Source organism: Cladophialophora psammophila (assembly GCF_000585535.1).
Source record: "Cladophialophora psammophila CBS 110553 chromosome Unknown aczJe-supercont1.27, whole genome shotgun sequence".
NCBI classification, from domain to species: Eukaryota; Fungi; Ascomycota; class Eurotiomycetes; order Chaetothyriales; family Herpotrichiellaceae; genus Cladophialophora; species Cladophialophora psammophila.
Genome location: NW_006912948.1, coordinates 36,900 through 60,489, shown reverse-complemented (window position 1 = coordinate 60,489; position 23,590 = coordinate 36,900). Strand labels below are relative to the sequence as shown.

Genomic DNA, 23,590 nt, shown 5'->3' with positions numbered 1-23,590 from the left:
CTTCGAGACTTATATTCGCTGGGCGGTACCATTATACCTGTATCGTTTGCGGACAACGAGTTCCGCCTGAAGACCGATCTCTCGCTGCATCAGTTACTCGTACCGAGTCGCAAAGACTGATCGCTCCCGGGCCACAGAAGCCACACGGGCCTTCTTCAAGCAGTCAAAATTCTGCGAGAATATGGGGCCAAGGTCAAGGTTCAACTCTTTCAACAGGGTGACAAAATGCTTTGACTTGTTTGTAAATGGAACATGTCTCCAGACGGCTCCGTCAAATTCCTAACCCTGCATGCCGTCAACCGGGACTAGGAGACCTCCTCACGAGGGTCTTGCGGACATGCACATAGATATTCGAACGTGTTTCTCTTGAGGAGCAACCCGTTCCAATCATTCCACCCAAAATAACGCCTCCTCTTCCGATCTGCTGGCTCTCCAAGATACCGCCAAGCTTCTCGACGAGGACGCTTGGCTTTCGATCGAGAACACGTTAGAAATTTCCGACAGACATACAAAAGAACTTGCGAACCATCCGAGCCACAGCGATAATCCATCGCAGTCTAGACAACCTGGATCTCATGTTCGAAGCTGGCCCACCGCGGTAGGACGTTGTCGATACTCTCGGCGCCCACCCTAGCCAGTCGTCTCTTAACTATAGGCTTCCTAACCATGAGCCCTGTGTCCCCATGTTGGAGCCTCATCGACTTGTGCTTCCGGTCCACTGGGAAATCACCGGGGGGCCGATGGCCTACAATCCGGATACGCATAAGGCAGAGGATGGGATCGAGCCCTCCAGCCATCTCCAAGGATTCCCACTGAATCAGACACCGACGTCCGCTTGCATTCCCAGAGGACAGCGTTCCAGTTCTTCAAAATGGGGTCCAAGTATATGACTTTTCTGTCACATTTCCGCGTCGTGGAGATTACCGACAACATGCCACGCCACTAGAGAGGCAGAATGGATGTCTTGGAATGTGATGGATTGTCGTTCCGAACACCTTGTGCGCTATCAAGAGGTCACTTGTGCGCAGCAGTCGTAGGGTCCCAGTCATTCCCGGCGTCTAATCAATGGCGTCAATGCAACACTGACCCAGGCTCCCATGTCCGTTGACAGACTCGAGACCACGAGAAGACGACGAAAAGAAGGCCTCACGCAACGCCATTTCCCGAAATCCCCGCTGGACACAGCACGCCGGACATTACGACGCAAGCCTCGACGAGGCATCAGGATGCGGAGCTCGAGCGATATGGCTGATGCAGGGCCATCACAGACCACAAGCTGAAGCATGACGGCTTGTTCCAGTTTTAGCTCTCCGCTCGGCGCTTCCTGCACCTCTCTCTCATCCCCAACTGCTATACCCCTTCCAGGCTTCCACTGTAGATTTCAGCCCTCATCCCGAGCACTTTGAGGGTTTCGGGTTAAGCAGGCTAGATGGAGTGTTCGTTGGTAAGTTAGAGAAGCCACGAGGTCGCTCCTGGTCCCAATCCAAACAACCGCGCAAAGTCCTGATGTGAGCCGCCGGGATTCTCTGTGTTGGTCAACCCTAGTTAGCCCTATGTGGTAGGTTACCCGACTACGTTCCTTGGCGCTGCAGCACTGATCTTAGTTCTCAGACATATCGGCTTAGTTACCTAAGTGGTCAGAGCCCACTGTTTTCCTCTACAAAACACCTTGGCGGGAAGAGTCTAAGTGTTAGGGATTTCTTGTCAAGTAGACAGAGTCTAGCGATAAGCATATATAAATACCCCTACCGAGTATAGTATATAGTTAATACTATACACGACGCTAAGTATGAGAGAGAGAGAAAAGAAGATATGCGCCTCTTATACTGAGAGTACGCTAGTAATAAGAGAGCTCTCCTAATTTAAGAATCAGTCGCATTGGTTCGCCAGGACGAGATGTCGGCTAGAAGACGAAGCAGTCAAGGTGACAATGTGTTATACACAGATTGGGAGTGGATATATCTGCTTGATTGTGTTCCGTCCCTCTGGCTATTCAGAGAGACTCTGCCTGTTTATATACACTTTGGCCTGTGATCTGAAGGCCGTTCCTGAAACCTCTTATTCCATCGCCATGCTGTCGCAGGTCGGTGGGAACAACGCTGTTGAGATAAGACCCGCAATTGATGTGACAGCTAGCATCTTAGGTGGTTTGCCACAGTGGCTGTCTTGCAAGCCCTGTCAACACAAAGACCGAGCCAGCCAGATCTCCACGGATCACCTCTCGCTATTATAGACTGGCTGGGTAATGTGTACATGCAGCGTGGAGTAAATGAAGAATTGAGTCTGTAGGAACCAAATTCGACATAGATATTAAGGAGTAGGAAGCTAATCTAAGTAAACTTCTCCATCCCTTTGGGTAACTCGGCGCGTTCAGTCATGCCGGAGCCCATGACAGGACATCCTCCGGGGAAAGCGTTTCCATAGTGATGCACAAAAGTCGGAACAAACCCCTTGTCCACCGTGTTCAACATATCCCTTCGTGCTCTGCGTCCGGTTACGTCTTGGTTCTCTAGCGTGGAAAAATAAGGCACCTTCGGGTCCGGCAACAAGACCTCGGCGAGCCACAGCATCCATCCCACCACGAACGTGATGAGGGATTTCCAAATCGCGCTCACCGGCGCAATCTGGAGAGTGTCCAGTGTCGTTTCGAGAGACAGCGCGATGGGGATGGAGACGCCCACGGTCCGCAGAAGTGGTGGGAAGTACCGATACGCGAAGTGGTTATAGATAGCCAGCGCGATCATACGGCCCTTCTCCGGGAACGGCTTCACCTTGCGCTCGAAGTCCTCGCAAAACTTCACACAACCATCCCAGTCCTCCGGAAACCCGTGCAGAGGCACCCCCCTCTCGGCATGGAAGAGGCGCGACATGTCGCGCCAGAAGTGGTGCGCGGCGACCTTTTCGTGGTGCGAGAACCCCGAGAGACCCAGACGCCGGCGCAGCCGGTGCATGAGCACGGCGCTGAACGCCAGCGTGTAGATGTAGTCGTCGTTGTACCTGAAGTGGCCCGGATATTTAGACGCCCAAAACTCGTGTCGTCGATTGATGTCGTCGACAGATTTCTTCGTCCGCGCGTCACTGGGCCCATAGAACCACCATATCATGTTGTTGTTCTCCGTCTCCTCGACGCGCATCGTCGCCTTGTGCACCACTTTGCCGCCATCCTCGCGCCAGACAGCCTCGGAGCCCCACGTGGTCACGATGAAGTTAGGGAACGTGAGCGTGTAGACCAGGTTGTTCATGAAATCGGAAAGGTGGTAGCTCGCCATCAACCGCCAGATGGTCTCGTATTCGGTTTCCGGGTCGAGTTTCTGGATTTCACGGTTGATCCAGTGGTAACCTTGGGTGTTTATCATTTTGGGATCCATCTTCTTGTAACCGTGCTATGTTCCCTCTTCGTTCTAGTCGTTCCCCTTCTCACGGGGATACTGTTGAGGTTGAAACCAAAAAAAAAAACAAGGCCCTATAGTGATATTCAAGGCCGTGATAACACACAGTCAAAGCATATGGATGGGATGTAGATATTTCGAGCTGGATGAAGTATATATCCACATGAACGCGACAGTCCTGGCCATCTGTCCACGAAAAGATTTGTTTTTCTGCTGACGGGCCGGGAGAAGACTTTCATCCCGGCGGGACCGACGACGCTCTCCATGTTCACGTTCCTCCCAAAGCCTCCAGGCTCCAGCAGCCAAGAAAGCCCCGTCATTTAGGGCGTTTCAATCTCGGCGGGGCTCCATTCCACGGGGTATGGCTATCTTGATGACTATCTCGGTCGGGGCGAAAGACATCCCGAGCCTATAGGATACGAATATTTGAACTCACGCCCCGTACCTAGTGGGCTGCAAAATTCAGTTACCGGCCGAAAAGCATTAGTAATTGATTGCGGGTGAGGGAAACCTGTCGTGTAACTTGCCTATTCGTGGAGTTCTGCACCTACTAAGCGCTCCCTTGTTGCCGACACCTCTTGCCGAGAAACAGAGAGAAATTGTTAATAGGGTTACAAGATAGCCACTGTGGCTATCCACCTGAGACGCTAGCTATCTCACCAACTGCGCCACTTACCTTATATTTTATCTATAACAGGTGTATATATATACTCTTTAATTCTTATATTATAGTCTTAACTAGTGCTGTAACAGAGCACTTCAGAGTTCGGCATGCACGTGCAACAACACACAGAGGCCTGTCCGGCAGGTCGGAAATCGAGAACGCCTTTCCGGCTGACACTGATAGAACAACACCACCAACACCACCCAGAGAGGCGCAGATAGGGCAATGAACGCTTAGCACGTTGGCGGCATTGATCGAGAGGGACAGGACCGACAAAACACTCAAGAATAAGTAGACGGTATCAAAAGAACCATGACAACTGTTACTCTGTTCAAACTGTAAAGAATGGGCACACTGCCAGCACTGTAAACTGTCCTGCTCGCTCAATCCATTTTGGTTTGACATGTGACCAGCCAAATCTCCTCCCTGCCACTCCATCAGCCCAGCACAGCACAGCACAGCCACTTTGCCTTGTTACAGTAACGCGATTAATTATATCTTAGTAGGGATTTACTATTCTCTTACTTTTAGTATACTAAGAGGTCCCTACTTTCTACGCATGCCGCGTCTAGAAATTTCTCGCTCTAAATGAGACGTACGACGGCTAGGACCTCGATATCTCGTTTCTAGTAGGCACTATCTAGTTCGGTGTGGGTGTTCACCTTGGCTGAGAAGTGCTGGTCCCACCAAGCACGATCCTAGACTGGGTTGAGTCCCGGTTTATCGTGCTAACACATGATCTTGGTAGAGTTTTCGGACTTCTGGAACTTGTCTAAAACGCTCCAGGAGAGTCTGGCGTCGGTTGAAAGGGAGTTGCGCCGTTCAAAAGTCCCAAAGCTCACCGCTGTCTCATTTCAATCATTCCACCCACGCGAGCAGAAAGAGGAATCACAGCTTAGACACAGTGAAGGCTACCTCAAACATGCAGACAATGACCTCAAGAGATCGTCAGGCCGGCAGCCAAGTTCCAGCTGCACGGTCAACCATTGCTCCCGGCTCCGCCGTTGACACTGGCCCCATCCCACAGTGCGATCAGGATGACAGTCATCCAATGGGTGCCCAGCAGTTCTTGCTGACGAGTCTGAACATGAATCATGAGGATACGACCATGGCTGCTGACAGGAGCGGTCGGGAAGACCGAAACGCTTCCATCGACGAGGTTACCGTCCCGGCATCGATGGGTGATATTGGAGCCAAGGACTGTAGCCGCAATGATATCCAATATATCTTTGACGGGTCCTGCATGACGAGCACTGATCTAGTGAGTGCGGGAGGAGCTACATTGAGCAAGCCACGAGCACTTACCAGTCCCGCGGACTATGGGATGGCTTGACGTGGGATCTGGATTTTGCGATGAACCCTAGGGGTTTATTTCGAGGAATCATGGATTATAATAACTGAGCGGATATGGAATATGTTCGCCCGAGGACCTGAGAACGATCTGTCCTTGCCTGATCTATGCTCATCAAAATTTGAGTTGCTAGTGTACGCATCTCTTACTACTTCCTACGTGCGAAAGACATATCAACAGTGGCTATGTCTAGAGCCAGCATTGTTTAATGCAAGATATGTGATATTGTAACGGAGCACTTCAGGGTTCGGCGTGCACGTGCAACAACGCACAGAGGCCTGTCCAGCAGATCGGGAATCGAGAACGCGTTTCTGGTTGATACTGACAAGACAACACCACCACCAACACCACCCAGAGGGGCAGCGGCTAGGGCTACTGTTGTACACAGAATGAGAGTGGATTCATCTGATTGATTGTGTTCCGTCCTCTGGCTTTTCAGAGAGACTCTGCCTGTCTATATACTATTTGCCCTGTGGCAAGAAGCGATCCACTGAATAGATCTGGACCTAGCCAGATCTGTCCAGACCTCGTTGTCGATCAACGGTGGCACCGAGGCTATTATAGAGAGGCCTCGGTTGAAGCATTGGTGGATGGTTTGCCACAGTGGCGCTCTCTGTCAACAGCTACGAACACCTAGCACAGCGGCAGCATCGAGGAACAGGACAGGACTGATAAAACACTCAGGAATTAGGTAGACAGCGCCAAAAAACCATAGAATTCATGATACTCTGCTCAAACTGTAACGAATGGCACACTGCCAGCACTGTAAACTGTTCCGCACCCCCTTCTTTGCCAGCCCATTTAGGTTTGACATGTGACCTGACAGATCTCTGCCTGCCACCGCTCTACCAGCCCAGCACAGCCCATCACAGCACAGCCACCTCGCCTTGTTACAATATCATCTTCCCCCGTCACTCCAAACACGCCAGCTCGTCCGGAAGACACCAGGTTCCTCTGACGCGGGAGCTACTGATGTTTCTGAAGATCCAAGTGCTCGTCTCTTTTCCATCGAGTAAAAGTACGCTGCCAAGGCTGCTGCCAAAATCACCGCAACTATGCTTTAGAGCATGACTACGCTTGAGGGGGTTTTCTTCACCTTCCTGGTTGCAAGTCGAGCCTTCGTAATGGTATCGGCGGACTAGAAATAACATGTAACATCAGTCATGCTTTGTGGACGAGAAAGCTCTGCGCCGAAACCAAAACCGCCGGAACTTGGATGAAAGATAAAACTCCATGAAAGCAGCCCTTTTTAGCACACATACCGCTTCATCTAATGAGTCTATCAACAATTCTCTGATTTGCTTATGGGCCTCTTTTGAATGGCCAACTTCGTCGAACGCGCCAGTGCCATCCTTCCCTGCACGGTTCAAAATCACTTCCTCCTCTCCTCTGCAATTCCAAGAAGCAATCAGCACGACGTCCTCACCCGCCAACACACTCAACGGACGCAATCTCTGCCACCAGGACTTACGGGTGTTCTTCGACAAAGCGGGTGACATCGTAGACCTGATCTTCATAGATCATGTACGCGTTGCGTTTTCTGGCATGTTGAGAGACTTGTGCAAGGCTGGATTGTTTCACGGGCTTTAGACCGGACGGCCGAGGGGTGTTGGCTGCAGTCCACAAAGAGCAGCGTGACGTAGACGAAGTCGGCTCAAGCTGCGCAAAGCACCACAAACGGGGTCGCTAAGGGTCGCTACCACATCAAGAGAAGGGCGCTTTGTCATATTGTTACTTTTATGGCCCTCTGAATCGAGCACGTGGCTGAGCCGAAGTTATGTTCTTTTCCAGTTCTTTGACTCGCTCGTTTATAGCAGCAGCGCGTCCGGTACTGTGCAATTCAACCACCCGGTGATTGTCGTGGCCGGCCGTCTTCAATGCGGTCGACCGAACTCCTTCTTCGCGCTGGACATACAGCCCACAATGCTGGGAGGTAGAAGAGGAACTTCTCACGCGGTATTGGCATGACGCACTTCAGGTGCAAGTGAAGTGGTTGGAGGGTCGGCCGCCATCCCCAGAAATTTGGTCAAATTCGCCCGTTTGAGGGGACGGACGGATTATCATCGGTCGGATTATGGTTGGTTCAGCAAACCCTGTCTGTGCTAGAAATCTCCGCTCTAGAACCTTAGTCGTTTCTCAATGTCTTCGTGATGGGCCTATCGAGGGAGAGTCGATTGTGACAGATTGCGTAGTGTACTCAGGAGCACAAAACAAGAGTGTGCGCACAACAATCACTGTTTTATTCGGACTCACGTTAAAACTCTTCCAATCAATCAGTAGAAGCTGGTGTTTCGAGTTCTCAATCAGGTAGCTGATCCACCATCCGTTGCACCCCAGATCCGCGTCGAGAATCTTCGAGACTACCTGTTTGAACCCCTTGTAGTAACCGGAGACTCCACCTTCTACCACCTTTGTCAAGGCAACTTCCATGCACGAAGACTCCAGGGCAGACTTGAGACGGTCCAGGTTATCCAAATCGTGATGACCCACGTCAGCGTGCTATTGCCAGGTTAAGCTGCGTCCGTTGAGCGCGGGCTGCATCAGGCGGTGGAACTCGGTATGCTGTTGAGAGGTGGAGAATGCATGCGACACCGAAAGGTCGTATCATAGGAGGAAAAGCAGATACGTGTACCGATCCTCATGCCGACGCCTTTTCCAGGCTGCGTGAAGGTTTGAGCATTCAGGAGAATCGAGAATGCTGGTGCAAGGTCAAAATCCACTTCTTCCAACGTCGGCGTTGGTCTATGAGGGATTGTAATGACCTGCCGAACTGCTGGGTCTATAACCGCAGGAGACAACTCGCAAGGACGGCTTTACGCGGGGAGACCCATTTTGGGGTGTTTGGATTTTGAGTATTTCTAGTTTTCTGCACCGACCGGTAGAATACACACCAGCCTGGCGAAATACATCGATGAAAGATGGCTCGTGACTCGGAAACCGCAAGCCCTGTTGTCCTTCAATTTCCGCTTTCTGATTTACTGGCTTAGTCGACCGAGATGCATCATGTCTTTGGTGATCCCGCTCCTTGATCATGGGATCGGAGGAGATGTACAGGGTACTACCTAATCTAGCACCATTGAGAGGCCCATCCCGAGCCTCAAAGGCGAGGGCGGGTCTAGAAATGCGAAACATTAACGGATTAGGCACGGTTACCGCTGGTGCTGCCCAGAAACCAAGTCGGGAGCAATTGGGGGATTTTACGGACACGGGGAGTCCCTAGTCATTGACCCGGTGCCAACGTGGGGTTTTTCCTTGATATTCATCTGGCTGATTACGACACGCGCAATCAAGTAGCATATCCATTTCGGTGTCGGCTGGGCTCGTCAAACCAAGCATCTCTTTGCCCTTCCAGGCGTACCTTGCAACACCTTAGTAGACGCTGTGCACGAGCTGAGTTCATTCGTTCTAACCTCTGAACACAGGAGCAACGAAACAAAACTCAAGACACTGTCAGCAACATGAGCGCCGGCCACACTTATAAACTCGACGGAGCTGGGCGTCTGCACCAGCGAGTTGCCATCGTTACTGGTTCATCATCTGGGTTGGGCCGTGCAATTGCGTTGGCACTAGCTCGCGAAGGTGCCTATGTGATTTGCTCAGATCGTGTTGCTGAAGCACGTCAGGATGGATTCGAAGAAGATAAACACATCCCCACGCACGAAGTTATCAGCAATAACGGAGGCAAGGCATACTTTCAAAAATGTGACTTGATGAACGTGGCCGAAATTGTGGCCCTTATCGAGTTTGCAGTCAAGGTAAGCGCAATCGCTGTCATGGCGCTGGGTGGTCAAACTAACAATCAATGCCAGAAGTTCAACAAACTGGACATTCTCGTTAACAATGCTGGCTTGTGGATGCCTTTGCGTGATTTCGTAGAGGAAACCGAGGAGCAGTGGGACGCCATGTTCGCTATCAACGCCAAAGGGACAGCCACGGCAATGCGCGAGGCCATCAAGCAATTTCTCAAGCAACCTATCGATGAAGACTCTGGGTCTAGAGGTCGGATCGTCAACATCTCCTCATGCGCCGGCGGCCGCACAGCCATCCGTCGAGAGGCTACCTATGCTGCGAGTAAAGCAGCTGTAGCAATGTTGACTCAGAATGTCGCCCTCGACCACGCTAAAGATTGTATCAACGTCAACGGGGTGTGTCCCGGTGTCGTTCGAAGTGGTGCTGCTAGCATCAATTTCCGAACGCCCGCCATCATAACTGAGATGCGGAAGAGCACGCCTTGGCCAAGACTGGGGGAGCCATTAGATATTGCCAAAGCAGTCGTCTTCTTTTGCAGTGATGACGCCCAGTGGATCACAGGTCAGAACATGGCCGTCGACGGTGGCTTCACCATCGGCATACCATTGTAGTTGATGAATGGCGCTAGATACATTCAATACAACTTGCCGTTGTATATGGCGAATACAAACGAGGCATCTACAGCACATACGTCTAAGTTGCCTATCCGCAGAATTCCTCGCACGATGCCCGTTGGCGGGCTCTGTTGTCAGGGCGAAAGAGTAGTTTGCCCGCTAAAGTCAGTTGTCCCGACTGATGAAAATGCCGAACGGCCCCGTTACTGAACGAGACCGGCGAACCGACGCACATCCACGTATCTTGTCTTGGGATTTTTACACCTGCTTTTAAGAACAATAACAATCTGTGCTTTTACTTGCGTAAAGCTCGCCTAGATGGCCTTTTAATACCCTGTTTCATTCTCAAATCCACGCGAAGCAGCCATGTCATTGACCGGACTCGGACTACGAGGGCGAGCACAGCGCTGTCTACTATCCTAAGCAACGAAGATGTCATAGCCTAATTATGGGAAGGGTCGCTTTCATCACTGGAGCAGGGGGCGCTCTTAGTCGAGCGGTTGCTCTCCAATTCGCTTGCCAGACGGATCGCTGGTCTGGATCTCTCAGACAAGGCATTAAGTGAAACCGCTGCAGCGCTGCGGGCCGAAGTCCCAGACGTGGATTTTCTGCCAATTACAGTAGATATAGGAGATGAAGAGCAGACTGTTCGCGCTTTCCAGTCAACGATGGGTAGATTTGGACGAATTGACTACGCAATCAACAACGCGGCGACCGCTGCGCCGCTCGTGCCAACGGGCGAAACAACCATCGAAGATTTTGAAAGAATCCAAAAAAATCAATTTAAGAAGTACTTGGCTCTGCGAGAGGGAAGAATTGAAGTCTATGGTGAAGCAAGCGCCGTTGGAGACTCTGTAGGTGTTAAACTAGATCAATCGCCATTATTGTTTGGGAAGTCGATTCTGACTTCTCTTCAGCAATGGCAGGGCTCCTACCAAGGGTTCGATAGTGGTTGTTTCGCGAGACGGCTGACGTTGGCCAGAATATCAAGCAACTGACCAGTTTCCCTCGTCCAGGTTCATTGATACTCCGTTGGTGACACCTGCAATCCGGATGTTGCTTGCTCCACAAATTGAAAAGACTCCCATGGGCCGATTGGCAAATCCGCAAGAGGTAGCCGAAGCGGTGGTCTATCTGTTAAGCGACAGAGCAAGCTATGTCACAGGCTCGGTGCTGTCGGTGAGTAGCATTCATACAACACCCAAGCCGAAGTTGATCCAGAGACAGGTTGATGGAGGTTACAGTGCACAGTAAAAGCAGAAAGTGGCACCGGCGTCTGAGCTGCGGTCTTCCTCAAGATTGCCTGTCAGGTTGCATCTTGGACCCTGATTGCCGAGTAAGATAAATACGCAGCCGCGACGTTGTCAGGACGTTTCCCACCACTGTTCTCACTGGTTATAAGAAAGAGATCACCTTCGAAGGCCCAGATGGCTACTTCTTGGTGTAGTTAAATAAATTCATGAGGCTGTGTGCCATCTATGCAATCTATATCGACAATATGACTACGACTGACATCATCTGCCAACTCCAAATAACCAATACTTCAAAATATCTTCATATTCGTCTTGTTGACAGGGTCTCAAGATAGCCACTGTGGCAAACCGCCTAAGACGCTAGCTGTCTCACCAATTGCGGCATTTACCTCAACACCGTAGTTCTCGTCGATCTGCGATAGCATGACGACGGAATAGGAGGTTTCAGGCATGGGCTTCAGAGCACAGGCCAAAGTGTATATAAACAGGCAGAGTCTCTCTGAGTAGCCAGAGAGATACAACATAATCAAGCAGATATATCCACTCTCATTCTGTATATAACACGTCTTCAAATTTCCATGTTGCGCTCTGCATTTCATGACCATGCATCCTCTTGGTATGGGTTCGCAGCTCTCATCTGTTTGATGATGGCAGCCGCCTCGGCGAGAGACACAGCCCTCTGCTCGGAAAGTATGTGTTGCAGGAGGCCACTAACATTCTTCGCCATCGAAGCATCGCCACAGACATACAGGTGAGCATCTTCGGTGAGGAGGGAACTGATCTCTGCTCCAAACAGACGTATTTTATCTTGGACATATACCTTCTTGCCGGCAGACTGGCGGGAAAAAGCGGTGATCATTCTGAAGTCTTATCCAAGGATTCGCCCATATTCCTGGGTAATCTGTTAGAACTAAAATCTTGAAATGTGATGGTATCTGTTGTAAGAGACATACCGCCCACTCCTCCTCGTAAATGAAATCCTCCTTTTGATTGCGACAACCGAAGAAAAGCATTGTCAGTCCGATTGCGTGCCCTGACTTCTTTTGTTCTGCCCGCTCCTGAACAAATGCTCTGAACGGAGCGACGCCGGTGCCTGGACCGACCATGATAATTGGAGTTGTGCTGCTGTTCGGTAGGCGGAAAGTAGAGGGACGGATATACAAAGAAGCGCGAAGACCGTCGTAGTGCTTGCGAGGTGAATGAACGGTATAAGTGCCAGCGTAGGGGTCTTGATCAGAGACATTGTTCTGCTTCTGTTCGAGGGCAAGAAGATAGTTGGTTGCCACGCCCTTGAAGAAAAGGTTGGTGGATGCAATAGGGTGCGTCTCCACTTTTGTCGTGATGGTCAGTCGGTCTTTCATTGCCAGCGATGACGATGATATTGAGTATATGCGTAGTTTCAAGGCCAAAAGGCTTTCCAATAACATGCTGAATGGCACTTTCTCCCATGGTGCGCCCTTGGCCACCAGTTCGAGCGCCTGAGGGATATTCAACTGCCGCTCGGTGAGCTGGTTGTGAGAGTAGTCCTTATCGGCTCCCAGCTTTTCCATTTCTGCTTTAGTATCCGACGTAGGGGCGTAACTGGAGAGCTGCTGAATGAATTGTCGTGAGACCGGGGCGCCGATTTCCAGTCTGTATCTTACGATCGTGTCATACGTGGTTGGAACAGGGAATGCCACTCTGACAGTCCGCTCGATCGCTTTCACATCAATGACTGTGTCACACTTGGACTCCAACCCGAAAACCCTGAGGAATCGGTCAACTTCGATGCCTGAGTTCACTGGCATAATGGAGACATGGTCGCCGGTGTGGTAACACAGGCACGAGCCTGTTAGGTCGAACTCCATGTGCAGACAACTTCTGTCTTTGGTTTTGAAGATTTGACGAGAAACAACCACAGGAGCAGGAAAGGGGTTATGAGAGTCAAACGGGGTCCGGAGTACGCCCTGGAGCTGCAATTTATTAGGCTCTTCGAGATAGACCATTGTGCTGGATTTGGTGAGGTCATTGCGCTCAGCAACCGTAAAGACCGGCCCGTAAACCGCCGTGCACTCTGTGAGGTTCATCTCTTTGGCTAGGGCTTCCCACATAGGGTCTTTCCAGGCCATAAAATCTTCCTCTGTTGTCTTCTCTCCATCATCACCATGTCCGGCCGGCGTGACTCGATGGGCACCAAGGCTTTCCAATGTGCCGTCGATTTTTTTCCGAGGCGGCATTGAAGTGCTCGTAAGTGGAGTTGCCTAGGCCAAAGCACAAATACTTAAGATTTGACAGCTCAGAGCCGCCATTGTCAAACGTGACATTGTCCGCCGTGATAAAATTATAAAAATCTTGCGCATTTTCTGTCGGCTCTCCTTCTCCGGACGTAGCCATGATGAACATTGCTACAGCTATGCTTAGGAATTCGTTCAGATTGTTGCAGTTGTAGTCTTCAAGGTTGGCCAACATGGTCTTCAGTCCAAACCGGGGGCCCTCCTTTGCGAGGCGCGCAGCGATATCCTCAGCAAACCCTGTCTGTGAACCGAAGAATATGACGCAGTTCTTGTCGGCAACTTTCATTTGCTCAACGATGTCTCGGGTGCCATTGTTACCGAGCGGTTTCCTGAAGCCAGAGGATTTCGCTAGTGGCTTCTTACTTCCTAAGCCCTGAAGATACCAGAATGCTACTACCGGAAGGCAGACTAGGACAGTGGCAATCTCAGAACCACTGAGAGAGTTAATATTATGCGCAAGGATATCTGCATTGGTGGCAGATCCGAGCTTTGTTGATGCCATTGTTTGAGGAGGTGTGTTTTTACCTAAAATGCTCGATGTCCTAGATGGTCAGAAGTCACGGATGCCCAAACGACGCCGCACCGTACAGAATTGAAGAAATACACTGGTCAGCAGAGAATCTTCAGCGACCTTTTGTCAAAACAATCTGTCCTATCCTCTACAAAGCAAGGCTCTCCATCAAGGGTGGATTCCCCTTCACAAGTCTTGTGGGCATGCCATGGTGCTAATTGCCCGCATCATTTCGCTGCGTCGAGACACACATGGGGCAGCTTGGTCATTTTGCCCGAGCGCATCTTTAGGTGTTCTCTTACCTAGCAGTTAGCACAGATCTGCTGGAGTCGGAGGGTTTTCCGGGGAACCACTGGGGCGACGTGGAGACAAGCTGTTACCCCCTGAAAACAGGTTTCAATGCCCGGAATAATATTCGGAAGATTTCGAGCCCTGACGATTGAGGTTATACTATTGAGCAGTCTTAATCGACCACTTGAGCAACGAGAGACTATTGGGTGAAATCTGATGCACGACAGGCGACAGAGCTTGCCACACCTTTTGTTTCCGAATTGAATCCAAGCTGTGGACAGCATTATATAGATAGCATCGTCGTCTGGTTAGGTGAAAGGCTTCAATAGCAGACCCCATAAAATGAACAGATGTGACGCGCATCAAGATAGCCGCTCGGAGCCGAGCATTCCAGGATCGTAATGCGAACAAAGGTGTCCAAAGGGAAGGGCTGTTGTGACCCATGCAAAGTGCAAATCGAGCGGCGTGGGAGAGTCCAGCGTGATTGTGCACTGATTGTTTCTAAGTGTTGTACGTCAGATAGTGGACATTATTTTATTTGCGACTTGTCAATGGTAGATTTTGTGGTCTTCTGGTTCCCATGTAATGGACAAATTCATGCAATTATGCTATGTGTGCACCTGGTCTTGTATTCAACGCTAATAAAAGCTGCCACAACAGTGGTAGTGGGATAAATCTATGGATACCCTCCGATCTCACTCGAATGGTGCAAGGTCTTTCAATGAATCCTCATACTCACGTTTAATCACAGCAACGTGACTTTTGCTTCTCGGCTTGAAGATGACCTTGAACGGATTTGCTGCGTGCAAGAGGCCGTTTCGAGTAGTCTTCAGGATCGAGAGATATAGTTTTTCCGGTTTTGGTGTCGATCAGTTCCTTGATTTCGAAAACCCAGATCAATTTAGCATCGATTCGCCGTTGATTGCGTTCGGCAAGGTGGACGCCAGGACACATTCGACTGCCAGCCCCGTATCCGTAGTGGGGTGGGTGAAGGTCAGCGGGAAAAGCGTCAAGTTTAAGAAGGAACTAATCTCTAAGCTTAGAGTCCACACTTCCAGCATAGTCATATGCCAATTTGTGGTGATTGATGTATCGGTCAGGGTTGAAGGTGAACGGGTCATCGTATCCTTCTCTCTCCATGTGGTGTACAGCCCAGACAGGAAGGAAGACTTTGGACGAGGCTCTATCAGAGATAACAGGATCTAACCAACCGCCCGACGGCGCCAAAATCCTGACCTCCGCAGCCCACATTGGGAAGAGCGAGGAGGTCGACAGCTGGATTGACGCGACGTTAAAACACTTTGGGCGATTAGACGGCGCTGCCAATATTGCTGGTGTCTTTGGAAAGTCGTTTAGTATAGGTAACTTGACGGAGCTAGACGATCAAGAGTTCGACTTCATCACAAGTGTGAACCTCGAAGGCATATTCAATTGCCTGCGAGCTCAATTGAGGGTCATGACGAAAGGCGCAAGTATAGTTAATGCTTCAAGCTCCATTGGCTTGGAAGGCCATCCGAAGAATTCTGTCTACTCGTTAACAAAACATGCTGTGATAGACTTGACTAAGAGTGCGGCGGGAGAATTTGGTGGACAAGGGTATATGACTAAATTACGTTGCTTCGTACGTTCATTTTCACCCTATACCGGACAGCAATGGCCTCTAGCCCCTGGTACAGCGGCCACTTATCCGTTGTCAGTACAGTATCTTCTATATGTCGGATATTGTCGTGTAGACCGGTGCTTTTCAAGCCAGGACTCTCAGAAGGATTTTGTGAGGCATGCTTAGCAGTTGACAAGTCAGATTTGCAGCAATAAAATGTCGACGATTTGTTTCTTGCCTTTGTGCAATGTGACACGACCGCAATGCTCAAAAATAGCAGTTTTGGTTGCTGGACTGTGAGATCCACCCAGTCTAAGTCCACGGACCGCTTGACAATGAAGGGTAAGACTGCCACCTGATTGACAAGGACGACCCAGCACCGAAAGAGGCAGATGTGACACGGTGCTATCGCGAAGTAAGTGAGTCTGCCAGCGTTAGCCAGGTCAACGAAGAGAAATTGACTCTGATGATCCACTAGAATCTCCGAGTGCAAATGTGGAACACCTCCGAGCCCAAAGATATCTAGCTCCGAGATGTGGTCACCACCCCGAAAGTCTCCACGAAAGCGCAGCCTTGCAACCTTACAAATGCTTCGACTTCTGCTTTTGAGATATCCGCATATCCCTGCTACCTATTGACGGAAGAACTGTTTCACAATGGCTCAACAGGCAAGCCCTGTCAAAGTCTTCGGGAGATCTGATATCGTTTTGTCTGTGGAAGACGACTGGGGGCAATCTTGTGTCAACATTCTGAGAAGCATCTGACTAGCATTTGCGAAGGCCTCTCAACTGACTCATTGCACATGGACTTCGTGGAAACCGTAATCTACCGTCGACCCTTTGCCGCTCGTCTTTTTACAACGACTTGGCCGATGAACACCAGCTCGGGGGCAATCTCGAACCCATTCTTGCCGACGGCATATCTCATTGCAGCATAATGGGACGGCCGTTAGGTGGTTTACCAATCCAATCCGGCGGCAATGTTGCCCGTTATCCACCGAGGTGCTAACACTGTATGTATGCAGAATTAGCTCATCATTTCAGCAGCAAAGCCCAATAGTCATACCCCCCTTCCCCCTCCCTCCGGAGGATTCGATAGACCGGCCGGTGACTTGGCAGTCAAGGAGGAGTTGGCGTAAAGGATCCAAGTCAACGCTAACCATTTGTGGTCACCCCACCATTCCCCGCTGCAATTGAATGGGTGGAGGCCTTCATCGCACTAGTACTTCGGCTACATGATCCCAAGATGGAATCAAGCAATCAAAATCACCCCGATTGCTCGGCCGGGTTAATTATGTGAGACGCCAAAGCCGCCAGAGAATGATCTTTACGACTTTCTGGCTGGCCCTGGCAGCATATCAGGGAGCACCTCGGAGTGGCCCCCCCCGGAGTAACCAGGTCCTAGTTGTGGTGATGCAGGGTTTGGCAGGTTCACTGTTACTGCCAACAGTTCGACACTCAGTTAGATCTCTTTTAACAACGAACGCTTCACTTACAAGGCATCGCTGTGATCTGAAGCTTCCCCCAAACCACAATGGCAGAAACAGCAATCTGGTCGAAACCTTACCTTTGGGCGACAGTCGCCTTTGTCGTACTCGCCGTCTATCGTCTATTGCAGGTCGGCAAACGTGACCCTCGAATGCCGCCGGGTCCGCCCACTGTACCAATTCTAGGAAACGCTCACCAAATTCCTCGCACCGGCCTCTACAAACAGTACGTGTACCCCCGTCAAATCAGGAGCCAGTGTTGATCATACTTGAAAATCCAGGTTTCGAGAATGGGCCAAAGAATACGGGCCAATCTTCAGTCTCAAACTTGGCCCTTCGAATGTCGTTGTTCTGTGTGATCGAAAAGCGATTCATAAGCTTCTAGTTGAGAAAGGCGCAATATACTCAGATCGTCCAGAGACCTACGTTGGCCAACTACTGACCAAAGGCGATCATCTGGCAATCTCGCAGATGGACCCTCTCTGGAGAGAAAAGAGAAAAGTCATCGCGCACAACTTTTCGCCGAAGCCGTTGGACGAGAAGCACTTCCGAGTTCAGGAAGCAGAGTAATCAGATTCCTCCTTCTGAGAAGCTAGCCCAAGTCTAATACGCCGCTATAGAGCCACAATCCTGATGAACAACCTCCTAACAACCCCGGAAGATTTCTATAGGCAGATCAGGAGATACACAGCGTCTGTGGTGAGCTCAATCACATATGGGTATCGCGGCGAAACCCCTGACTCATTCTGGGCTCAAGTAAGTGATGTGCCTTATGCTCGACTGCACCTGCTAACGGCAGCTTGAAAGGGCGTTTACGACGTTATGGACAAGGTAAAACAATAATCATCGAATGATTCTAAATGATTACTAAACTTTGGTCAGTGGACAGCTGCCATGGAACCTGGGGCCAACCCTCCGGTGGATGAATTCAAGTTTCTTCAATGGACACCTATGTCGATGGCATTCTGGAAACGTCGGGCCGTTGAAGCCGGCGCTGTGATGGACCGTGTCTGGGGAGAGGCACGTCGCAGGATCGACGAGAGACGGGCCAGGGGGGAGCGACGAAATTGCATCATCGACACTCTTCTCGATGAGTACGACAAGAAAGGAATGCCATTCTCGAAGCATGGGTTCGACAATCTGATGGGTGAATTAGTGGAAGGCGGTGCAGATACTACGGCGGCTCAGCTTCTCACCTTGATCCTTGCTTTTGGGCTCTATCCAGAAGTCCAAGAAAAGGCCCAAAGAGAAATTGACGCTGTTTGTGGCACCGAGAGAGCTCCTCTATGGTCCGACTTTGACCAATTACCGTATATCAACTGTATTGTGAAAGAGGGCATGAGATGGCGTCCAGTGTAAGTTTGGCTGTTGATCGTTGAACGTCGGCACTGACTGACTGACGTATGTTTTGTAGGGCCGTAACTGCACTACCCCACAGAGTAAGGGAAGGTCAGTGATTCCGTTTTGGCCTCTAGAGAGGTTTGTTTTCACGGCTGACCAAGCAATAGATGACGTCTATGAGGGCATGTTAATACCCAAGGATACAACCGTTTTTCTACCTACTTGGGCCATCCACCACTCTCCAGACATTTACCCCGACCCAGAGTCCTTTAACCCAGATCGATATCTCGATCATCATAAACTAGCCAGCGATTATGCTGGAAGTCCTGACTGGGCAAATCGAGATGAGTTTACACTGAGAACCTACACACAAACTATATAGGTACTAACTTCCTCTTTACATCATTACAACTATGGTGCCGGTCGACGTGTCTGTCCAGGAATGCATCTCGCAGAGCGCAATATGTGGCGTATCGCAGCGAAGCTCCTCTGGGCCTTCGAGTTCTCTGAATACGTAGATCCTCGGACTGGGGCCAAGACCGCGTTGGATCCCGATGCATATAACCCGGGTATTCTTCAAGCGCCGTTACCATTTAAGATCGCCATTAAGCCCCGAAGCGAGAAGCATATCGAATGTATTAACCACGAGATGTCGGACGCACTGAACTTTTTGAAACAATATAGCTGAAGGGGTCGAGTGAACACAGATCCGGAGACGCTCCGTCCTCCTGTTTTCAGCGAGGGATACGGTGGTTGAATGATCAATGGGCGTGCGATATTGCAGGATTGTTTCAACTCATAGTAAATGCACTAGAATCCTGTGTGTCATTCAGGCTGCTCCCCAGTGACTTGTGTACTAGATCAATCAAGTTTCTCAACCACTATGTGGAGCTCATATGCCAAGTCGAAAGTGGATTTGTGCTAGTCCCAGGAGCGTTCCACAGGTCTCATGAATGTACGTATCTGGGGATCAAGCAGACTATACAGAGAGCCCATTACAAGCTAAAGTACCTACGAGGTTAATCTCTAAACATCGATTGATAGCTAGCATCGAGAACGTGGCTGACAATGGACAACAGAAGTGATATCTGTGCCATTTCGCAGTGCTGGTGAAAATTGTGATGTAAAAAACATGACGAAGCCACTCATGCCTTTGGAATGAGTCTATCCACTGTTCAAGGTTGGTGCACCATTCTACCTGCAACCGGAGCTGGTCTGTCTGAACTTTTTTGCAAGCACCACTCCGCCAAATGTCGCCACAATGGTTCCGTTTCCTCACAAGCAAATCTCTTTTTCCGATTTGATCACAACATTCCTTTGAAGCTTGAACGCCTCGGGTCAATCGACAAGCTTGTGCCTTGGGAAACGGTTGCCAGACTGTCTGACCCTGAGATGCAAAATAAATTCCTTGAGATGTCTGGGGAAGTTTTGCACAATAACGACGGAAGCTGACTGTATTTGATATTGTGTCATCAGGCAGCACGAACCATCCAAGTCTCGTCATGAGGCATGGTTATCCGTCCGTTGAGAGCTGTGGTTGGTCGTGGTTCCCCTAACAGACGCCCATACGGCTCAGTCGGGTGATCTCCGACCCTCGGTCAAAAAGGGCGAACCAAAAATCTTATCGATCTCGAGAGCTCTCTCTTATACTCCTTAGAAGATCTTCGTGCGCACCCTGACCGCCAGATCTCTAAATGGTAATGTGGCTTGGCAGAAGAGCTCGTTATCAGCCCGTGAGAAAGAGGTCTGCGCATTTGGTGACAGGGTTGCAAGATAGCCACCGTGGCAAACCACCTGAGATGCTAGCTGTCACACCAATTGCGGTCCTTACCTCAACAGCGTTGTTCCCACCAACCAGCTACAGCATGGTGACGGAATAGGAGGTTTCAGGAATGCTCTTCAGGTTACAGGCCAAAGTGTATATAAACAGGCAGAGTCTCTCTGAATAGCCAGGGAGACAGAACACAATCAAGCACATAGATCCACTCCCAATCTCTGTACAACAGAACATATTACAGGCAACGAGAAAAAGGTTGAACTTCCAACCGATCTTCTCTAGGGCAATGGAAGCAGTCTGACTGAAGATCAATGTAACAGCTTGGCCACGAGCAAAGCAAGAGCCATTCCCAGGGCACGGACTTTGTTAGGAAGGGCTTCGGCAGCATACGCATATGGAGATGCCGCAAACGTGGCTCCAAAGCTGTAAATGTACAGGATGATAAAGGCAATGCCGGCTTTTCCCCATGCTAAAACAGTAAGTCCGTCTTCTGAGCAATGAAAAAGATCGCAAAACTCACTTGTCAATCCTGTGTCCGTCTATTTGGCGGAGCAGGCAGAAAAACCGCCCAGCCAGACTGAAAGAATTAGCTATCCAGTGAGGAAAAGTTTACGTCTCCACAGGCGATCGAACAGGAGCAGATTGGTTGTGCCGCCGGCAGTATTGCAGATGCCAAATACGCCTGCCATCATTACAGTTTCAGGAGCCGAGAAGCCTAGACCGGCATAAAACACTGCCTGATCAGGGTTAGAAAGAAACGAATTTCGATTTCGTTCTGATCATAATGACTGGGGCTCCGACCCCGATACACTTAGATGGTTTGCGCACCATTTCTTTGAACGGAGGTTATGGGAGCAACTGCCGTAACTCCACGCTGAAGTCCTTTGGCGCTGGTGGACGTGTGATCCAAACTGCTTTGAACTCTCTCCTGTTGCTCTGCAGCTAGTTGTGCGGCTATCCGGAGATATTCCTTTCCCCAGAAAACGGGGTCTTCATGGTCATCGTGCAAGCGCTGTAGAATCGCCTGCTCTTCAACATTGCGGTCCTTGGAAGTTAGCCATCGCGGTGACAACAGAATGTAGAAGCATCCAGCAATGAGCATCAGGGCTGGTACACACTGCGGGACGATTGGGAAACACCTAGTTAGAGGTTACCGGTGCTTCCCATCGCAAAGAGGTAGATCCCGGTTCTTACCATGCGAAATTCTAGTACTTGGAAAAGTTAGAGGCGTATCCCACCCAGGAAGACAAGGCGTCGGCAATATTCAGAGTCACATTCGGAAACACAACCGTGATACCACATAGGTGGGGAGAAGCAATCTCAGCCTCATAAACATTGACAATAATCAACACGATACCAGGTGCCATGCCTGCAACGACTCGCCCAGCGAAAAAAAAAAGTCCAATCTCCTAAACGGCGGCTCGAAAAAGTCCACGATCAAGCCAATGCAGCCCCCGGTTTGTATGGTCCCTTTGCATCCGAAACGATCAGTCGGCAAACTAACAAGTCCAAGCCCTAGAATAAGTCCTGCATAGTAACAAGATCTAATCACCCTGCACGCGATTAGCTATTGGAACTCGCGTGATGTGTGTTGAGCCCAGCACGGTGGCGATGGGCTTGAGTTCTGCGAGGAATTCTTGTTGCCCAAAACTGGATTCGCACTCACGTGCCAGTGATGATTGCGGTGTCATAGCCATAAGGGATGCTACCGGAGCCAGCAATTGCAGCACAGACCCAATCGGATCGTCTTCCATGCTTGTAGATAGGCTAGTACTTCAGGCAAGGACGCCCAAGAGAGGCAAGAGACAGACTGGTAAATTCTTATGTAACAGAGCTTGCTGTCCAAACCTCGAGCGGCACGACTTTGGTGCCCACACAACCCAAAGAAACGGACAGGTCAGTGATAGGGTGCCCATTCTCGGCTTCAAGCCGCCGACCTATCCGTAATTGGATAGCATCCATCTTGAGAAAGATTTAAGTTATTGTCAACGCCTCTAGACTACCCCCCTTGGGCATAGTGTAGATGAATTCCCCTCCCTCCGCTAGGAGCTTCACCCGGACCAATCACAAATGGGCCGAATACTGCCATCCCCACTTGGATGGGGATGAAACTCCAGCCAATGAAACCGACATCAATTTGCCATGTGGGCCCCAAATCGCCCTGGGGGATCGCATCCCAGGGAGGTGGGGTAAAGCCGGGGACTTGAGGAGAACTGGAGATGTGGATTTAGGGAGGTTGTGCCAAGACTACTGGGTAGTCAGGCTTGAATTTTTAATCCCACCTAGTCTTCTCGCTGTCGAACAACAGTCTTGCGACCCCAGGTTGAATGTTTTTCTCTGATGCTTTGCTCTTTGGTTTGATCCCATGGCTGCTGTGGACACCAAAGCCCGCGCTACAGCGAGGTCGAATCTGGCATGCGACTTGTGCAAAAAGTAAGTGGCGTATCCCCGGGTTTCTGCGCGCGATAACCCCCCGGGAAAGCTCTGTGTAGAGAAAGATGCACCGATAGCGGAATCGTCCCAAAGATCGCCCGGCTTACCATGTGCCAATGACAAGTGACTGACCAGATTTACAGGAGGAAGTCCAGATGGTCAACAAGCTCGCCGCGCCCCCCTCTGCGCGTGGTTGCTAACGTTTGCCTCTTGCAGCGACCGACAGATTCCATCATGTTCGTTTTGCCGACGGACCGCCAACTCCTGTACATACCCCATGGCCCGCTCAAAACCAGGGCCCAAGTTAGGTGGGTAGAATGCAGAAATGTCGTGTGAGAACCGGACAGCTTACCATCATTAGGCTCTACCCGTCGTCGTCGTTGCGTACGGTCATCGTACCCTCCGACAGGGCAAGAGGTTATTCAGTCTCACTCAAGCACCTCTTATAACGGTGCGCTCCAGCATCAACCTTGCCGTGGCCATGCAACCTTCGCGGGCGGAGGTGATGACACACTTTCATCACCAGAAGAATTTTCCGTCGATCCCCCTTCTCCCAACATTACAAGCTCCCATGTAGCAGCCTTGAATTTTGCCAAAGCCATCAGCCTCTCCAGGATCTTGTATCCGTCCCATGAACCTTCTCTTGGTCCATCACCCGTCCAGAAAGAACGCTCTCAACCCGGGTTTTTGCTGGTTCTTGCAGGAGCCCAGGAGAACTTGGTTAAGGCATGCGAGGTGCTCCGCATGTCCATTCAGCAAGCTCAGTCAAGGTGAGCATGCCATTCCTTGTGTGTCCTAGCGTCGTGCTCTCGTCTCTACATTGCAGCGAGACTTGGACAGTTCTGTCGCGCAGTTGC

At 50.4% G+C, this 23,590-nt stretch overlaps 10 protein-coding genes across 10 annotated transcripts; 5 read left to right on the top strand and 5 right to left on the bottom strand.

Moving 5' to 3' along the window:
• Window positions 1-2,330: 2,330 nt before the first annotated feature.
• A1O5_11589 (uncharacterized protein) lies at window positions 2,331-3,356 on the bottom strand (the record flags this gene model as incomplete). The annotated part of the gene is made up of 1 exon (XM_007752161.1): window positions 2,331-3,356. One exon carries the CDS (start codon window positions 3,354-3,356, stop codon window positions 2,331-2,333), a length of 1,026 nt encoding a protein of 341 aa, XP_007750351.1.
• Window positions 3,357-6,464: 3,108 nt separating this feature from the next.
• On the bottom strand, window positions 6,465-6,928 carry A1O5_11588 (uncharacterized protein; the record flags this gene model as incomplete). Its single annotated transcript, XM_007752160.1, has 3 exons — window positions 6,465-6,542; window positions 6,667-6,793; window positions 6,876-6,928. 3 exons carry the CDS (start codon window positions 6,926-6,928, stop codon window positions 6,465-6,467), a joined length of 258 nt encoding a protein of 85 aa, XP_007750350.1.
• Window positions 6,929-8,862: 1,934 nt separating this feature from the next.
• Window positions 8,863-9,765, top strand: A1O5_11587 (uncharacterized protein; the record flags this gene model as incomplete). Its single annotated transcript, XM_007752159.1, has 1 exon — window positions 8,863-9,765. The coding sequence occupies one exon, from the start codon at window positions 8,863-8,865 to the stop codon at window positions 9,763-9,765; it is 903 nt and encodes a 300-aa protein (XP_007750349.1).
• Window positions 9,766-10,436: 671 nt separating this feature from the next.
• On the top strand, window positions 10,437-11,022 carry A1O5_11586 (uncharacterized protein; the record flags this gene model as incomplete). Its single annotated transcript, XM_007752158.1, has 3 exons — window positions 10,437-10,622; window positions 10,686-10,708; window positions 10,785-11,022. The coding sequence occupies 3 exons, from the start codon at window positions 10,437-10,439 to the stop codon at window positions 11,020-11,022; spliced, it is 447 nt and encodes a 148-aa protein (XP_007750348.1).
• Window positions 11,023-11,616: 594 nt separating this feature from the next.
• A1O5_11585 (NADPH-ferrihemoprotein reductase) lies at window positions 11,617-13,129 on the bottom strand (the record flags this gene model as incomplete). The annotated part of the gene is made up of 2 exons (XM_007752157.1): window positions 11,617-11,856; window positions 11,975-13,129. 2 exons carry the CDS (start codon window positions 13,127-13,129, stop codon window positions 11,617-11,619), a joined length of 1,395 nt encoding a protein of 464 aa, XP_007750347.1.
• Window positions 13,130-13,160: 31 nt separating this feature from the next.
• On the bottom strand, window positions 13,161-13,796 carry A1O5_11584 (NADPH-ferrihemoprotein reductase; the record flags this gene model as incomplete). The annotated part of the gene is made up of 1 exon (XM_007752156.1): window positions 13,161-13,796. One exon carries the CDS (start codon window positions 13,794-13,796, stop codon window positions 13,161-13,163), a length of 636 nt encoding a protein of 211 aa, XP_007750346.1.
• A 1,438-nt stretch (window positions 13,797-15,234) lies between these two features.
• A1O5_11583 (uncharacterized protein) lies at window positions 15,235-15,829 on the top strand (the record flags this gene model as incomplete). The annotated part of the gene is made up of 2 exons (XM_007752155.1): window positions 15,235-15,692; window positions 15,799-15,829. 2 exons carry the CDS (start codon window positions 15,235-15,237, stop codon window positions 15,827-15,829), a joined length of 489 nt encoding a protein of 162 aa, XP_007750345.1.
• Window positions 15,830-17,229: 1,400 nt separating this feature from the next.
• A1O5_11582 (uncharacterized protein) lies at window positions 17,230-18,905 on the top strand (the record flags this gene model as incomplete). The annotated part of the gene is made up of 5 exons (XM_007752154.1): window positions 17,230-17,408; window positions 17,464-17,748; window positions 17,803-17,947; window positions 18,065-18,537; window positions 18,662-18,905. The coding sequence occupies 5 exons, from the start codon at window positions 17,230-17,232 to the stop codon at window positions 18,903-18,905; spliced, it is 1,326 nt and encodes a 441-aa protein (XP_007750344.1).
• Window positions 18,906-18,986: 81 nt separating this feature from the next.
• Window positions 18,987-19,211, top strand: A1O5_11581 (uncharacterized protein; the record flags this gene model as incomplete). The annotated part of the gene is made up of 1 exon (XM_007752153.1): window positions 18,987-19,211. One exon carries the CDS (start codon window positions 18,987-18,989, stop codon window positions 19,209-19,211), a length of 225 nt encoding a protein of 74 aa, XP_007750343.1.
• A 1,397-nt stretch (window positions 19,212-20,608) lies between these two features.
• On the bottom strand, window positions 20,609-21,667 carry A1O5_11580 (uncharacterized protein; the record flags this gene model as incomplete). The annotated part of the gene is made up of 4 exons (XM_007752152.1): window positions 20,609-20,769; window positions 20,914-21,033; window positions 21,129-21,439; window positions 21,513-21,667. The coding sequence occupies 4 exons, from the start codon at window positions 21,665-21,667 to the stop codon at window positions 20,609-20,611; spliced, it is 747 nt and encodes a 248-aa protein (XP_007750342.1).
• Window positions 21,668-23,590: the final 1,923 nt, after the last annotated feature.